Source organism: Triticum urartu, chromosome 6 (genome assembly GCF_003073215.2).
Source record: "Triticum urartu cultivar G1812 chromosome 6, Tu2.1, whole genome shotgun sequence".
NCBI lineage: Eukaryota > Viridiplantae > Streptophyta > Magnoliopsida > Poales > Poaceae > Triticum > Triticum urartu.
In genome coordinates, this window is record NC_053027.1 from 14,067,913 (window position 1) to 14,086,347 (window position 18,435).

At 40.0% G+C, this 18,435-nt stretch overlaps 1 protein-coding gene and 1 pseudogene across 7 annotated transcripts; both read right to left on the reverse strand.

Annotated features, from left to right (window-relative positions):
• Window positions 1-1,947: 1,947 nt before the first annotated feature.
• LOC125512801 lies at window positions 1,948-7,396 on the reverse strand. Of its 7 annotated transcripts, XM_048677878.1 has the most exons (9): window positions 7,295-7,396; window positions 6,292-6,327; window positions 6,036-6,202; window positions 5,697-5,768; window positions 5,550-5,609; window positions 5,385-5,462; window positions 5,098-5,286; window positions 2,126-5,002; window positions 1,948-2,019 (listed from the first exon to the last, which is right to left on the reverse strand). In XM_048677878.1, the coding sequence occupies exons 3-8, from the start codon at window positions 6,156-6,158 to the stop codon at window positions 4,031-4,033; spliced, it is 1,494 nt and encodes a 497-aa protein (XP_048533835.1). In that variant the 5' UTR covers window positions 6,159-6,202; window positions 6,292-6,327; window positions 7,295-7,396; the 3' UTR covers window positions 1,948-2,019; window positions 2,126-4,030. The 7 variants fall into 7 exon arrangements, with proteins under 7 accessions (XP_048533835.1, XP_048533837.1, XP_048533836.1 ...); XM_048677880.1 differs by lacking the exon at window positions 7,295-7,396 and having other exon boundaries at window positions 5,697-5,756; window positions 6,292-6,694; XM_048677879.1 differs by lacking the exon at window positions 7,295-7,396 and having other exon boundaries at window positions 5,098-5,283; window positions 6,292-6,694.
• LOC125512800 lies at window positions 6,921-13,012 on the reverse strand (annotated as a pseudogene).
• Between the last annotated feature and the right edge of the window lie 5,423 nt (window positions 13,013-18,435).

Consider the following 18,435-nt stretch of genomic DNA (forward strand, 5'->3'; position numbering starts at 1 on the left):
CTCAACTGTTAATTTAGAGGTTGTGCATTTCTTCACGGATTTGTTATCATTTTTTTGGAAATAATGTCTCCAAGTGCATGCATATCCTGAAACCTATTTTGAAAATGTTTCTCAGTAATTTTATAACAAATTGTGTGTGTATATATATATATAGAAACATATATATGCTGCAAGCTCATTTTTTTGCACATTTGTCTTTTATATATATTGTGAACCTTGTAGACAAATTCTTGTCATGCAATATAACCTTTTTGCACATTTGCTTATTTTTAGGTTGTTCAACTAGGACCGAGTGTTTCCAAGCGCAAGTATGAAGAAATGGCTAGCTCTGATTCTGAGAAAATTGCCACAACTAAGGTATACACAATATCTCATTCGTTCTTCAGGATCATAGTGTTTTTGATTTTGCTAAAATGATACACATGTATGTTAGTGCTTGATTTGTTATGATACGGTTGAGAATTTAATTTAGTTACATGTTTTTACTATCCTCTATGCAATATGATATACCCTTTTGTTCATTTACTTTAGTTTTGTTTTTTTTTTGTTTTTTACTTTTTTTGCAAATCGTGGTAATAGAGAAGAATTCTGAATTGCAAATCTTTTGCCACCTAGTCTTTGTGGTTGCCACCTAGTATGATATTGTACAAAATGCAGTTTTACCTTAAATGAAGTACTACACAGTATGAAAATCTGAGTTTTTAGTTCAAGGCATGCTTTTTTGGTAATCCTTTTCTGTATCCAACATACGAAACTTAAATTTTTAATTCTTTTTTTGTTTTTTTGCTCTATTTTTTTATACAAAAGGACTTCAGCCGTAAAACAATGAAGATTTCAGCTGGACCAGGGCTCAGCTCAAGATCCCTTTTGGGGATACTGACAGAGTAGTCTACTGCGTAGTAACCAGCAACACCCACTCAGCTGCATTCTGTGTTGGACATGCTATGTTTGATTGCGTTGGGCATAGGAACTTTACAGTGGCAGATCATTATGTGAAGGATGCAGTCCTAGTTGCTTTTGAGGATCCTTTTGATGTCCTTCTTGTTGCTGGTAACGACATTCGTTGCGGTCCAGAAGCACTGATGTATGTTCACCGAGTGACCAGAATTGAGCGCAGTGTGTTCCTGATTGGGATGGCTACTTTCAGAAGAATATCATCACTGCAGCAGACCCAAAAGATGACAATGATGACAACGAAGATGATGGAGGAGAAGGAGGCAGCGACTCCAAACCTGATTTCAGCTTCTCTGGTGGCAATTTTGCTGCTGGTTTTGGAGGTGACGGGCATGATGGAGCTGGAGCTGGTGCTAGCATGTCTGCAGCATGATGCGTTTCAACAGAAGTCAAGACCGGAGCTAGTAGTTCTAAGTAGATGTTTATGATGATGCAACCGGTAGTATTTTACGGATGCTGCTTAGTTTATGTGCTTCAAGTTTGGTTTGTGTGTAGTTGTTTTGCTTTGTGTCTATCTGTAGCAGAATATTTAGGTATTTGAACTTTATCTGAATCTTTGTCTTGATATCAGTACTCTATTTTTATAAATGTTTTTAATATGAGTGGTTCATTGCCTCTTTGATTTTTTTTGGAAGTTTCTTGTTGTTGAATTCGATTTTGCAGAAAGTTCGGAAAATGATACATAGTAACCTACTTATTTGTCAAAATGGCACAAATAGTAAACTCCGCACCAATTCATCTTTCAATTTATAAATTACAATTGAAGCATCATTGCATACACATTGACACCAATTATTTTGTCATTTTTCAGCATGCACAAATCTGATAGAGCTTCAATTCCAAACTTCATTTACAACGCCTTCTTCTTGGTCTTTCCAGTGCCTTCTTTTTTCTCTGATTTGTAGAAGAAGAAAACAACTTCCAATTAGACCACTTGTATGTTTAGGAATTTTTACTACACAAACTTTTCAAATGTAAATAATGCTGACGTACCAATGCATTTACTCTTCTTTGCTGTCTTTGCCTTCTCATGATGTGAATCTAATGCAATGCTCTCTTTTCTAGCTGAAATTTGTGAATCAACATAACGTATGAGAAACATTTTTTTTTAGAATTAGCTAAAAAAAATTTGTCTGTGTTTGAAATCTGAAAATACAAAGAAAACTTGTACCTCTCTTGTGAATTTTCAGCGTTGCATTCTCTTCTGCTGGTTTACATGCAGTTATCTTGTGACCTTGTTTGCCACACCCAGAGCAAGTCATTGTTGGCTTGGCTATAATTTCCTCAACTATGCTCTTTTGCCTTCCTGTTTTCTTCATTCTGCCTTTTGGTTTTACGTATACCGGATCCTTTAGTGTGTTCTCAGAATTGCTACCCAAACTCAAAGCCGTTGCAGTGTCAGATGCCAGCTCTGATGCAGAACATTTTGGTTCCTCGCCTTCTACTATGCAAGGTATGCCCATTATTAATTTCTCCAAATTGCTTATCTGCTCACTCATAATTTTCCTCCTTTCAGGATTTTTTGAGGCTTCAGAAGCTAATTCAGTGAGCCTTCTAGAGAATGATAAGAAAGCCATTTGATCATCCAAATCTTCAAGGTTTGTCACATGTTCACTGATTTTTTCTGATTTCTTTTCTTTAGGTCTCCATCTATCAATGAAATACTTCTCTGCTATTTCATCAATGTTCAATGCTTGGATCACTTTGAGTGCATGACAGCATAGTATGCCATCCTTTTCAAATTTACCACATATGCATGTGAAAGACTCAGAGTCTATGTCCACCATCACTATGAAAGTTCTGGGGTTATAGTCATACAGTGCTTGCGTTGGTGATTTGAAAACTTCATATTGTTTGTTTTTTTCAACTTCAACCATGTGAAACTTAGTTGAATTCATCAACTCTATCTGAAATTTGTAAAAAATGCCTCTGTTATATATTTTTGCTGCCTGCTTCTCCAATGCCCAGTCACTCCACATTGTTGGAGAAGTTCTCCTTGCCACAGAATCATTTTCTTTTCTTTTTTCTTCAATGCTTTGTGATATTCTATCAAACTCTGTCATGAAAGCAATTACACTGTGAGTTGAACCTACATTTGCTTTAAATACAACATTGGTGCCTTCGCTTCTGGCTGTTGTCTGGATGAATGGATAAAAGTGTTTCTTGAAGTAGACAGGTACAAATCTCATCCTGTTTTTCCACATAATTGCAAAGTACTTGATATGTTCAACATTGTGCTGTTGAATCATTTGTGGCCACAATTCCTCAAATCATTGCATTGTCTGAGAGTTCAGGATTATGTCATGAAATTGAGCATGCAAGTGTTGGTTCTTTCCAAATGTCCTCCTAGCTTTGTTCTGAGCTTTCGTGAGAATGTGGAACAAACAGTTCCTATGATTACAATTTGGAAAGCATTTAGGTACTGCTTTCTTCATAGCTGCATCTTGATCTGTTATGACAGATTTAGGAGCTTTCCCTCCCATGCATTTCAGAAATGTCCTAAAGAGCCACTCAAATGTTTCTTTCTTCTCATCTTGAATAAAACCACATGCAAAAAGGCAGTTGTCTCCATGCCCATTTACTCCCACACAAATGGAGCAAATTTCAGATTGTATTTGTTGGTCTTGTAGGTTGTGTCAAAACTGAGAAGATCGCTGTACTGCTGATAGTTCCTTATTTCACTGCCATCTGCCCAGAATATATGCATCACATTCTTTTTTGGATCCGTTTTGAATGAGTAGAAGAATAGTGGATCTTCTGACTTTTTCTGTTCAAAAAATGATACTACTTGCATCATATCATTCAGACCATTTTCTCTTCTCATTTTTGTACCCATGTTGCTAATCTATTTTGGGGTGTAAGGCAATGAAGACAGACCCCTTCCGCGGAAGAATGACATGATTGCCATTATCTTCCTAGTTGGTATATTCACTCTTTTGCAAGTCCTTATCAAGTCTTTTTCTTGTTCAGTTATATACTTGTGTGATTTCAGGAACCTGACTTCACCTGGTGGATGCAGTTCGTGATTGTGTTGAATGATCAGCCTTGTGATCACCCATTGCTCAAGCTCGAATTTCTAGGTAACAACCATTTGAGCCTGACACCCTGTTTTGATTGTATAATTCCTTCTCCTGTCCGTCGTATTCTCAAGGATGGTTGGTGCATTCTTATCACCTTTGTGCTTTCTCCTTTTAGCTCCTGTTGCTGTTGGCTTTGTCCTGTTCCTAGGTTTACCAGACCTGTTGCACTTCAAAGTAATTCTTGTTACTTTGTTATTGTGAGCATCTTTCTTTTGGCAGTGATAGTTTGCAGCTTTTTGTATAGAAAAATCTGCAATAGCTGCGTATTCATTGTAGAATCTATGCGCATCAGCTTCACTTCCAAATGTCATGTTTAACGTTGGCATGTGAGTTTTTTCATCTTCTTGGCTGAGTTTCAATGCTTTCTCTATAACCTCATTCTCGAGGAAAAATTCAATATCTTCTTGAGATAATTTTTTCTTATCTTTGCTTGATTTATTCTGGGTCTCATCCTGTTGGTGCTCAATGTCCTCGTCACCTGATTCATGCATTGTTTCATCTTCTTGGTCTGAATCTGGCAACTCATCACTACTATCAAGATTAGAGTCTTTCATATGTGCTGCCTCATTTTCTTGTTGCTCCGTTTCAAACTCTGACTCGTCACTTCCACTTGTGCCATCTGTGTCAGTTGTTACTGCGTAATCAGGACCTTGTAATTCTGGCTCATTCATTTTTGCTATCTGTTCTTCGTGATTAGTAAACATTGCTTGCGCATCACTTGAAACAGAGTTATGCCAACTCTGCCCTATTTGTTGCAACTCTGAATACTCACAATCTGCAGACATTTGCCCATGAATCACTGTGTTTTTCTCCAGGTAATTATCCTCTGCGTCAGTTTCATTCTCATCACTACTGCATGCGAGGTAATCTTCACTGTTAGTTTCAGAAATATAATCACTAGCTGCACCTTCATCCACTTCTTCATTACAATATGTGTCTCGCATTGCATGCGTTGTTTCATTCTGAATCTGCATTATGAGATTTTGTCATATAGAGATTGTCTAACATTTTCCACTCCCTGGGAAATTCTGATTTTAAGATTTCATTTTTTAAGGAGAAATACCTGGTCATTAATGCTTGTTGTCAAGAGAGAGGTGAAACTTGTTATAGGCATAGCCATGTTGTCACTTTGGAGATGACTCATGAGAGTCATTTGTTTCATCAGTTGTGTGTATGACTGCGGAACTCCTTCTGGTGCAAGCACTTCATCTATCATTTCACAACTCTGTTTTGCAGTCTGAACTTCATGCTGCTAGTCAAAAATTCATAATCATTTATCAGCAAAAAACAGTGTTTTAAATTTCAATTTTCTTGTTAATTAAGTTTCTATGCATTATTGTTATCATTTACCTGTTTTCCGATTTGTTTGTTTTGCGCAGCATTCACTTGGTCTGGATGTACTCCATAATTGGGCAGAACTACTTGCTTCTGCAGAACAACTCAAATAGGTAAGTTCATTTTATCACTATTTTTTCCAGTGCTCAAGTAAAAGAGAAAAAAGAAACAGAGTTTTACTTTAGTTGATTTTCTATCTGAATGTTCTTGTTGACAATGTTCATTCAAATTTTTCAGCACCTGAAAAAATTAATATGAGTTATTTCTTCAAATAACAATCACTCATAAAATAACAATCAATTATAAATCCAGAAAATAGCTACTAACCGTGTTGTCTTTCTGTGATTCTGCACTGTAAACACATTCTGGTTGGAAAACATCTTCTGCCTGTACATTCATCTGCAAAAATTAAACTCAGTGAAACTAAATTTTGATAGTTGGATCTCAAAATGAACTAGTAGATGTGTACAGTTCAAATAAAAATCCAATTATATATTTCTTTTATGTATTCAGTTTTGAACACACACATTTTTATTTTGCACAACAAGCAACTTCAGTTGTTCTTATTTGCAAGTTCTGACCATTTTTCCAAATCCTTTTTTTTAATTCATGAAGGTGATATGATGCCAGAACAAAAAAAATCATGAAGGGGATTATTAATACTACCTTAGAAGTTCGAGATTCAACATAAGGTTTGCTTCTGTTTTGCCTTGCTATGTTGATTGACAGATCTGAAACATGAGAATGATATGATAGCTGATCCTTTCTTTCTGCTGATTCTTTCAACATGGGATCTCTGAGCGTCCAGGCATCAAGATATGAAGGCACAACATCTACAAAATTCAAAGAAGTGATCAGGAGGTTGAGAACAGGTTGCTTTTGACTGGATGAAATGGTAGGAGGAGATCTATAAATTACTCACAAGAAATCAGATCATCTGCTTTGGATCTCTGGACGTCTGGAGGAGAAGGATTTTGGGAGCAAGAAATGCAATCAGAAGAAACAAAAGAACAATCAGCTGATATCAAATCAGATCAAGTCAATTTGTCCTTCCATGGCGGCGGCTGGCGGAAAGGGGGAGGAACGGGGGAGGAAGAAGACCTAGCAGGGTGGATGAGTTGTGTGCGTTAGGTGGATGTTTGTTTTAGTGGGTAAGCTTGTTAGCGGGTACATGCCCGTTATTGGCCTGGGCTGTAAACAGAAACCACAAATGATAGCCAGAAACAATCAGAAACAGAGACTAAGCGTTTAACTGGGCCTGTCGACTGACACCATTATTGGATCAGTCGATTTTAGTTCCGAATCAGCTGATGCATGTTTTTGCCATTCGACTGACCATTTCTTTGCGTCAGTCGATTGACAGGTAGCCGCTCCCGGAAACGATTCCCTTAGAATATGTACTACAGCTCCACAAACATGGTCATGCTCGGTCAATGATTTGGTGGATCCCCCACTGCCTACACACAAATCACACTCGGTGTTCTAAAAAAAATCCAACTCATAATTCTTTAAATTTTCAGTCCATTTTTTAAGAATTGAAAATTTCCAGTCTTTCTAACAAATTATCAATACTTGAGCAAGTCAAGGAGAACAATACAAATATATCAACTCAAAAGCACCTTTGGTGGCAATTCGATGTTAATTGTGCTCCCTTCAAGCATCTCGACAACTCTAGTCATCGTTGGACGATCTATAGGACTCAACTGTATGCACCATAACCCAACCACTATCATCTTCCTTATAGTCTCCGAGGTCTCTTCATTAATCTCAGAAGCACTAACGCAATATTCATCTAAATGATCATAAATCCATTGTGGGAAATATTGGCTGCTAGACTCACTATTTTGACTAACATTCTTATCCCTTGCCCCAACCATTTCAAGAACCATCATTCCATAACTGTAAACATCGGACTTGGTACTTACTGATCCAAATTGCTTGGAATAAACCTCGGGAGCAATATAGCCTATTGTTCCTCTTGGACCACCAATGGAAATAACACTTTCTTTATTGAGGCACACTGCTTGGCAAGTCCAAAATCAGAAATTTTTGGACAGAAATTTTGATCCAATAGAATGTTGTGGGGCTTGATATCAAAATGCACTATGCGGGTATTGCATCCTCTGTGGAGATATTCGAGTCCTCGAGCAATGCCCACTGCTATATCAAATAATTTCTCCCAACCTAAAGTATTTCCACCTTTAGAGCCATCTTTGAAGGCATACTTTTCAAGTGAACCATTAGGCATATAGTCATAAATTAGTGCCCTTTTGGATCCTTCCAAGCAAAATCCTAAGAGAGTAACAACGTTAACGTGAGAAGTTCTACTAATGCTAGCTACTTCATTGATGAAATCCTCCCCATCAGTCCTGTAGTCCTTTAGCATTTTGACTGCTATCCGATGACCATCAGAGAGATCGCCTCTGTAAACAGCACCAAATCCACCCTGACCTAGCTTTTCAGCAAAAGATCTCGTTATTCTTTTCACTTGGGCATAAGTGTATCTTTCCAAATGGATAGTTCCATTCTTTTGTAGGATGGACTCAATCTTTGCTCTCTTTTGATTTCCTTTTGGATCCGTACTTCCTGTAGCCCAACCAAAATGCAAAAGGAAGCATAAGTATGCTCAAGCTGCCTGCTATTACATCTGCGTCAAAATTTAGGAGGGAAAAGGCATCAAAAGAGGAAGCACCTTCAACAATCTTCTAGTAGTGATGATTGCATCTTGCGAAATGTGTGGAAATATTCTAGTATCACGTAATAGAGAGAAATGCATCTCAAGTTAAAGACCCTTTTGGCATACCTACTTGTATTGTCCATTCTAAAAGGCTAGATATTTTTATATTTACGTCATAAACTCCAGATTTATCTACGTCATAAACTCCAGACCTATTTAGGGCATGTCCAGAACTCGTGCCACTTATTTTTGCAGGGTAAAAATGGGAAGATGCAAACAAACTGTCATGTGGCTGAGAGAGCTTACATATTTTTATTCTTGTCTTTGAGTGTCCATGCCCTGTAGAAATTTCAGTCGTTGAGTTGATAAAATGTGGAGGAGGAGGTAACTCAGGAAAGAAGGGGGAATGGTTGATACTACTGGAATAATTCCTCTTTGGCTGATAGGTGCTGTAGTTGGTATTCCCATGCCCTGCAGAAATTTCAATATAAATGCTCGCGGGTATATGGAAGATGCATTTCTTCATAAATATAAGTTCTTTGCCACAAGTCAATATTCCTTCAGTTTATCGTACACATTCAAAAAGAAGTAACTTTGCTATTCGGCTACTGGTCTAGCACATTAGTAATTTCTGTTGCAGGAACAACTAGTGTTGTTCTCTCTAAAAAAAAGAACGACCATTGTTTTCTATGCATAACCTCTGACAGAGATAAGTTTATATACATGAAAAATAAGGGTCAGTTCTTATTTTCTCGAGAAAAGATCATCACTTGAAGTTGATCTTATACTGACCAATAGTGAAGCCTCTTCTCAGTTTTAGGATTAGTGGTGATGAATTTTGGTTTGAGATCAGAATGGTGTGATTGTTTTTTTTTAAGTCAGAATAGTGAATGTCATGGGTAAGCGAATACTGTCAAGTGACGAACACAACTTAACTAGTGTTCACAGGATAAGACGTCGATGATGCACTTCTGAATTGGTCTCGGTGCTAAACAGATGATATTATCAGCCACAGATGGATTTGTCTGTGCTCAATGTGCTAAGAAGTTTGACACACATCATTCATATGGATATGATATGCCCACAACCATAAGGTGGTTCTTGTTGAGCAGTCCCCCAAAAATATGAGGGAACTGAAGTTTCCAGTGCCAACGAAGTCCAGACCGAGTAGTCCGAGCCAAGGTTCCTGGTTCAAGATGGGCTTCAGTTTTTTTTTTTTTTTTTTTTTTGCGGTGGAAGATGGCCTTCAGTTTAACTACTAACCTGAACAACTATATTCAAGTTACAGGCATTGGCAGACCTGGAGAAACGAGAGGAAACTGAAGATTCAGAGTTAGATCTGACAGGCTTGATTAGCAGCGATCAGAAATGTGCCGTCTCAGGAAGATGCAAAGCCACAGCAAGTGACGGGCCCTCCAATGCACGAAAAGGGAACATAATGTACGAGATGCAAATAACACAACATGGGAAGGCCAAAACAGCCATGTAAACTCAAAAAATAATAGATAGAAGGCCTTAGATATCATATGGCAGGCTGATCAGTGATCACTTCTCCCTAGAACATCTCCATGTACTGGCAATCTGGCATGATACCATTGGCAATAGCAGTCGAAGAAGAAGGTGAGCTCGTCCAAGGAGTCGATGTAGTCCAACCACTTGTTACCGAATGTCACATTGTGTGGTTGACTGTGGGGCACTAGCACTCCCAAGAATAATGGTGTAATTTTTGTAGAATAACTCCGTGTAGTTGTATTAGTCGAGTGGAAGGAGTGGGGCGTCCTGGTTTTCTATGGCGGCTGGCAGAAGATCTTCAAATCGGATGAGTAGTAAGGTGTGTAATCGGGGATTGTTTGAGTTGAATTTGACAGATAGCATGGACAAGTTGGACATAACTAAAAAAGAAATAAATGAAGTGGAGTTCCAGTTTCTCTACCTTAATTAGACACTAAAAAAAGATCTATCAACTTTGTAGCACAAAGAAGAACGTCAAGGTGACAAAGGATTACCATGAGCCGGAGCCAATGGCCTGAACCACATTAGATCAACAAGATAGTAGCCCCCAACCAGTGCTGGATTGATCCGAACTGTAAGCAGGCTAAGAGAATTTTTCATCGCAATAACTTGGTTGGATGAGAAGCTATTTCCAGTGTGGGGAACTATGTCCATTGTCATATTTATCCCAGAAGTTCCAAGAACATAGAAATTTACAATCTCAAACTGAGTAACCCGCAAGTTGAGCTGTGATGCAAGCTCCTCAAGAAATTCATTGCTCCAATTTGAATTCAAGGAAACATTGCCAAGAAAGAGCACAATTCTTACTGGGTAAACACAACAGCAGTCCTGACTGCCTCGTCTCTGTACCATGTTCAGAGCACAACAGCCTAGTAAAACAGAGAATGAATTATCACATAATTGACTGCTCGGCATTGTATCTAGAGCAAATATGAGGATGTACTAACAAACAGCAGTATCTACGATTGAAGTCAATGTGATCCGTCACCGTTCATTATTTACAAAACTGCCACCGACTCTAAAGATTGTTTCACCAGTCACGATTCCAAATTGATGGATCAAAACATAATGCTTGAATTAGCAAAAGCTAACAAGCTTATATAATTTACAACTAGGTAAGACAATTGCAAAGCTCAAGCTAACAAGCTTATATAATTTATGAATATGCCATTTTCCCAAATGAGGAAGATGCCAGATTAGATTAAGATACACAAGTATCACCTTTTATGGTTATTTGTAGTCATGTTTGACATGATGAGATCATTTGTAATTAAATTATTTCAGGATCTAGGAAAAGTTACCATCATGTGGAGATACTGGGGGCTGCACTGATCCAGAAGGAGCTGCACTAGTATTCGAAGCTGCATCAGGGGAGGCAGCACCCACATGAGGAGGAACTTCTTCTGCTGAGCGCCTGCTATGCTGCACGGAAGGATCAGACAGGTCCAAGGAATCAAAGGAGACGCCAGAAGCACCAGAGATGGAGCTATAGCTCGGCGTGGAGATGGGAGAGTGCACAGATGATACAGCTGATGGTGATGAATATAGCTTCTTTTGTCTATGGTGACCCATTGGAATACTTGTGACAACTTTGGTTTGGGGTACCATGGGCCGAGCTGAACTCCATTCTTGTGAAGGAGACATAATAGGAGTGGGAGTGTCAGCCTTTAGAGCCGATGTTTTGCCAATCAAATCGGTCTCGTTGATAATCTCCAGAGCCAACATGACAACCAAGAAATTAAATAAAAGCTTCCTTGGAGCTGCTTCAAACAGTCCTGCCAAGAAACAGTACAACCAACCAGTCAGCGTCATCTTAAGACAGGGGTGTGCTGCCAAATGCCGAGAGACAGGTGCAACCAATTCATATGAACTCATATATCTACTCCCTCTGTAAACTAAAGTAGTGACCTAAATGCCCTTTAGTGATCTAAATGCTCTTATATTTCTTTACAGATAGAGTACATAATTAGTGTGAACAGCCCATTATCCGCATGGCCATTACAAATAATACACTGTGAGTGCAGAGCTCGAATGCACCGATACGGATACGGGTATCAGTATCGGACCAATACGGATACGTAAATTTGTCATTACAAAAAAGTGCCAATACGGATACGTTGTAGCTACTCAAAGCAATCTGGGGAGATGAGAATAAGAGATCTTCAGAGATCATAGAAGAAAGAAGAGGAGATGAACTTGGCTGGGCAGGAGAAATGAAGATAAGTGTACATATATGGCTACTGCGTGAGAGGGGACGTTGGTGAGGAGGAGGATGGCTGCTGCGTGAGAGGGGACGTTGGTGAGGAGGAGCAGCTTGTCGCCGGCTAGCCGCCGCCACCGCTGGCCCTGGGACCTGGGTGACCTGCCGCTGGCGACACAGCCGCCGCCTGGTGTGAGCACGGGAGGGAAGGAAAGACCCTGTGAGGGAAAGGATGGGTGGGCATCGAGGGCACTAGGGTTGCTGGTTGCCTCTTAAGCTGGGCTGAGTGGGCTCTTACCTGGGCTGGAAAAGTATCCAAAACGTACTGGCAAAGTATTCTTCGAGTATCGCAATTGTTTTAAATCACTTTATTCTCGGATACGTATCAAAGGCGTATCGGAGAAGTATCGGTATCGGATACGGTTGAAGTATCCGTGCATTCGAGGTGCAGAGAAATTGCGTTTCAAACTGGTGAGGTCGAAATGTTTTCAAGATCATAAACTAAACCCATCTACCGCCAGCGCAAACTAGCTGAACCGATGTGAAATCAGGCTACAAGACTCTATTTGTTTAAGAAAGTGCAGAAATAAAATAATACACTGACTCGACTGCTCATCATCTCGATTTCCTCCATAGCATTTCTTAATTAAGTGCCTGTTCGGAGCCCCTCCGCTCCACAACTCTGCCACGGAGCGGAGCGGGCTGCAGTTCAAATTTTGAAAGCAGGGGAATAGGTGCTCTGCCAGATTCGTGGAGCGGGTGGAACTCATTACCAAACAGGCCAAGCCAATAAGTAGTTCTTCTCTCTGGCAACCGACCTACCTACTGAAGCAGCGCTGTCTGATAAGAATGGGCAAGAAAATACAGTGCAAATGTTCCATGAAAGGCACGGGGTTCATGCCATCAGACAACTCTACGCCACACAGCACAGCAAGGGTAACGGAGGACCTACGAGCCCCTGGATCCACCATTCCCAGGACTCCCAGTCGAGCTCCAAACGGGGCCACTCAAGCTAAGCAAACACGTACGACATCGAGCACGGGTCCCTGTGTTCGAACGTAACCTTGGAGTGAGCTCAGATCGGGGGAGGCTGACTGACCTTGTTCAACGCGGCACATGGCATGCCCGGGCCGCATCATCCCCTGGCGCGGCGGCAGAAGGGGAGGGAGGGCTGGGTATAGAGGGAGCCGGAGCCGGAGCCGCGCCGTGAATTCGTCTACGCTTTTTTCCCTCTCTGCTACTACCACTCAACCAGTCAACATGTGGTGGGAATTTGGCAGAAAGAAAGACGGGAGCATGTGGGAGGACGCGGAGTCGCCGACATTTCAGTGCTCGGGCGCGTTGGCCGGCGCGACTTCCTATTCCCCACACGCAAACTTGGGCGGCCCAGGCGCGGGGCAGGGCTCCCCTGTTTTTCTGTTCGTTTCGTTTTGTTTTTTCTTTTCTGTTAGGTTTGTCTTCTTTAAAATGTTCGGAATTTTGAAAAAAGTTCTGTATTTCAAAAAAAAATCATGAATTCGAAAATTGTCTTTTGATGCTAGTATGAAGTGAGTCTGTTGCTTCTGCCTCTCCGGGGCTGTCAATGAACACTTCTAGTTCTTTTTTTGAAAGAAAAGATAGATCATGTTCTACCTTATGCATTCAAAACACTTCTAGTTTTGATGAACAAATTTTGATTTTTTTGATAAACATCTTTTTAATATTGATGAACATTTTTTGTATTCGATGAACAGGTTTTATAATTTGAATTAAGAACATTTTTTGAGTTGGATGAACATCTTTTGAAAATGGAGGCATAATTTTTTAAATTTGATGAACAGTTTTTAATATGATGAATAGTACCTTCCCAAAACCGGAAGAGGGTACGCTGAGCCGGCCCAACTCACTTAGCGAGCACCAGGGGGGGGGGGGGGGGGGTTTTGCATGTTTTTTTCGTCTTTCATGGACCTATGCGGACAATAGGAGTCGCCTCGGCCGGCGGTAGGCCTACAGCCTTTTTTAGGGGCGCTAGGCCTATAAAAACGGACCCCCTTTCATGGGCCGGCCCATGAGGACACGTGTCTGACATGTAACGGGCCAAGTCTGGCACGTGTATGAGGACTCGAAACTCGGGTCACCTCTTCGAAACTTGATTCGTCTAACCACTTTAGCCCGTAGATGGATGTAACTAAAACGAACACGAATTCTTAAAGAACCTATGCAGCCGCGTTATTTATTACACCATAAACCTTACATTTTTATATTTTAATTAAAAAAAGTTTATCAAATTTTGAAAAAAGTTAAGGAATTAGAAAAGTCCATCCTTTCTGAAAAAGATCATCCAATTTGATGATAAAAGTTCACCTGTTACAAAAAATCCACCAGTTTTGAAAAAAGTTCACAAAATGTGAAAAATGTTCATCGATTTTAGAAAAGCTAATAGAATTTTAAAAAAAGTTCATCAAATGCAAAAAAAGTTCATTGAATTTCGAAAAAAGTTCACCGAACTTGAAAAAGTGTATCGGTTTTCAAAAAAGTTCACCGAAGCTATAAATAAGTTCACCAATTTTTCAAAAGATCACAAAATTTGAAAAAAAAAGTTCATCAAATTTGAGAAAAGTTCACCGAATTTGAAAAAGTTTATCAGTTTGAAAAAAAAGTTCACCGAAGCTACAAAAATATCACCAATTTTTTAAAGCAATCATAGAATTTGAAAAAGAAAGTTCATCAATTTGTAAAAATTTCACAAATTTGAAAATAAGTTCATTGAATTTCAAGAAAAGTTCATCCAATTTAAAAAAAGTTCATTAAACAAAAAAAATCATCATATTGGAAAATGTTCATCGAATTTAAAAAATCATCAATCGTTAAAAATAGTTCACTAAAAAAGTTCATTGATTTTGAAATCAAAATTTCATGAAAGTTTAAAAAAGCATCATCGATTTGGAAAAAGTTCACGCATTTAAGAAAAAAACATGAAAATCGATGAGGGATGAAACCTGGAAGAAGAAAAATAGAAAAATAGAAAACGAAAATGGAAATGAAAAAAAGGACAAAGAAAAAAAAGAAAACAAGGAAAGAAGGAATAAAGAAAGAAAGAGTTTTAGATTTACAGATCCTGGTCGGTAGCGGGGTCGCCGGTTCGATTCTTGTCGAAACATTGTGCAAACTATGTTTGACGGGAGGTCGCCGGTTCAATTCCTGTTGACGGCACTTCATTTTTTGCAAATTGACATATGCAGTAACGGGACGGCCCAACGCCAAATTCGGGCCTCTTATTATTTTAAATGTTTTCCTTATTTTTTTGTGTTTTTTAAAGTTGACCCAAAAACAGCCCAAAAGGTTGAAAAGCATGCGGGTCGGCCGACACACGTGCCGTGTCGGGCCAGCCCGTTTACCAGGATAAGACCCACGTGTCGACACGACACGACCAACTTATAAAGCCACTGCAGGTTGTGTTGGGGAAGGCCCGTTTAGGCGTGTGTCGGCCAACCCATTTACCATGAATGTCGTGCTCGTCCTAGTGAGATATGAAGGAAATATGCCCTAGAGGCAATAATAAAGTTATTATTTATTTCCTTATATCATGATAAATGTTTATTATTCATGCTAGAATTGTATTAACCGGAAACATAATACATGTGTGAATACATAGACAAACAGAGTGTCACTAGTATGCCTCTACTTGACTAGCTCGTTAATCAAAGATGGTTATGTTTCCTAACCATGAACAAAGAGTTGTTATTTGATTAACGAGGTCACATCATTAGTTGAATGATCTGATTGACATGACCCATTCCATTAGCTTAGCACCCGATCGTTTAGTATGTTGCTATTGCTTTCTTCATGACTTATACATGTTCCTATGACTGTGAGATTATGCAACTCCCGTTTGCCGGAGGAACACTTTGTGTGCTACCAAACGTCACAACGTAACTGGGTGATTATAAAGGAGCTCTACAGGTGTCTCCGATGGTAGATGTTGGGTTGGCGTATTTCGAGAATAGGATTTGTCACTCCGATTGTCAGAGAGGTATCTCTGGGCCCTCTCGGTAATGCACATCACATAAGCCTTGCAAGCATTGCAACTAATGAGTTAGTTACGGGATGATATATTATGGAATGAGTAAAGAGACTTGCCAGTAACGAGATTGAACTAGGTATTGGATACCGACGATCGAATCTCGGGCAAGTAACGTACCGATGACAAAGGGAACAACGTATGTTGTTATGCGGTCTGACCGATAAAGATCTTCATAGAATATGTAGGAGCCAATATGGGCATCCAGGTCCCGCTATTGGTTATTGACCGGAGATGTGTCTCGGTCATGTCTACATTGTTCTCGAACCGTAGGGTCCGCACGCTTAACGTTACGATGACAGTTATTATGAGTTTATGCATTTTGATGTACCGAAGGTTGTTCGGAGTCCCCGATGTGATCACGGACATGACGAGGAGTCTCGAAATGGTAGAGACATAAAGATTGATATATTGGAGGCCTATGTTTGGATATCGGAAGTGTTCCGGGTGAAATCGGGATTTTACCGGAGTACCAGGAGGTTACCGGAACCCCCCGGGAACCATATGGGCCTTAGTGGGCTTTAGTGGAAAGGTGAAAGGGGCAGCCCAAGGTGGCTGCGCGCTTCCCCCCCTCCCCTAGTCCTATTAGGACTAGGAGAGGTGGCCGGCCCCCCTTCTCTCTCTCCCCACTTGAGGATTCCTATTCCAACTAGGATTGGGGGGGGGGGTCCTACTCCCGGTAGGAGTAGGACTCCTCCTGGCGCGCCCCAAGGCTGGCCGCACCTCTCCCCCCTTGCTCCTTTATATACAGGGGCAGGGGGCACCTCTAGACACACAAGTTGATCCTTAAGATCGTTCCTTAGCCGTGTGCGGTGCCCCCTGCCACCATATTCCACGTCGATCATATCGTTGTAGTGCTTAGGCGAAGCCCTGCGTCGGTAGAACATCAAGATCGTCACTACGCCGTCGTGCTGACGGAACTCTTCCCCGACGCTTTGCTGGATCGGAGCCCGGGGATCGTCATCGAGCTGTACGTGTGCTAAGAACTCGGAGGTGCCAGAGTAACGGTGCTTGGATCGATCGGATCGGGAAGACGTACGACTACTTCCTCTACGTTGTGTGATCACTTCCGCAGTCGGTCTGCGTGGGTACGTAGACAGCACTCTCCCCTCTCGTTGCTATGCATCATCATGATCTTGCGTGTGCGTAGGAATTTTTTTGAAATTACTACGTTCCCCAACAAGATAAGACCCACATGCCGGCATGGCACAACCCGTTTAAAAATTGAATGGCTATTTAAAAATTGTTAAAAAAAGTTGAATGACCATTTAAAAATTGATAAACATGTATTTAAAAATGTTGAATAAGCGTTCTAACAATGTTGAACGTGTATACACAAAATGTTGATCATGTATATAAAAATTGTTGAACATGTATTCAAAAAAGTTGAGAAAGTATTTGAAAAATGTTGAGCATGTATATAAAAATGTAGAATGAAAAAACAAAAAGAAACGGAGAAAACAAAAAAAAGTATGATTTTTTAAATAAGTATAAAAAATGTTGAACAAGTATTTGACAAATTTTGAATAGGTATTAAGAATTGTTGAACAAGTGTTTAAAAAATGTTTAACAAGTTTTTAAAAATGTTGAAAGAATGAAAAAATGGAGAAGAAGAAATGAAAAGAAACAAAAGAAAGCAATGGTCCCCGCATGGAGAACAAGTGTTTAAAATACGTGTGTGAGCAATGGTTAGTTGCGCTTGGTTCGTGCGCGACGACCAGGGATCGATCATTCACGCAGTCACGCCCCTGGGCCGGTCTAGTAATAAATCGTTCGACGCGCGACTTTCCTGGGACGCTCGCTTATTGCGAGAAATAGTCCCCGCATGTGGAAAACGACGTAACGCGCAAACCTGGACCGGCCAAGGCGCGGGGCAGGGCTCCCCTGTTTTTCTGTTCGTTTCCTTTTGTTTTTTCTGTCTGCTTTGTTTTGCTTCTTTAAAATGTTCAGGATCTCGAAAAAAGTTCAGAATTTCACAAAAAATCATCAGCTCAAAAACTGTCTTTTGATGCCAATATGATGTGAATCTGTCACTTCCGCCTCTCCAGGACTGTCAATGAAAACAAAAGGGCAACCCGGTGCATGTAGCTCCCACTTGCGCAGGGTCCAGGAAAGGGTCCGACCACTTTGGATCTATTGTACGCAGTCTTTCCCTACATTTCTGCAAGAGGCTATTTCCAGGACTTGAACCTATGACATCATGGTCACAAGGCAGCAGCTTTACTACTGCGCCAAGGCTCCCCTTCCGGGACTGTCAATGAACACTTTTAACATTTTGATGAACAATTTTTTAAATTTTTTATGAACATTGTCTGAATATTGATGAACATTTTCTGTATTTGATCAACAAAATTTGAATTAAAGAACATTTTTTATTATATGAACATTTTTGGAAAATGGATGCACAATTTCTAATTTGATGAACATTTTTTAATACTAGTATAAGTGCGCACGTGCAACACATATAACCTTAGAAATTTCTTCAATGTTCTGATTACTGTCAGTTTTTTAATTAATATAGTTGTCATAATGTCATGCCATGTTTTAATACCAGTAGTAATCATGCACACGCGTTAACCAAATTAAGCATTACGATTTGGACACAACTTTTTGAGAT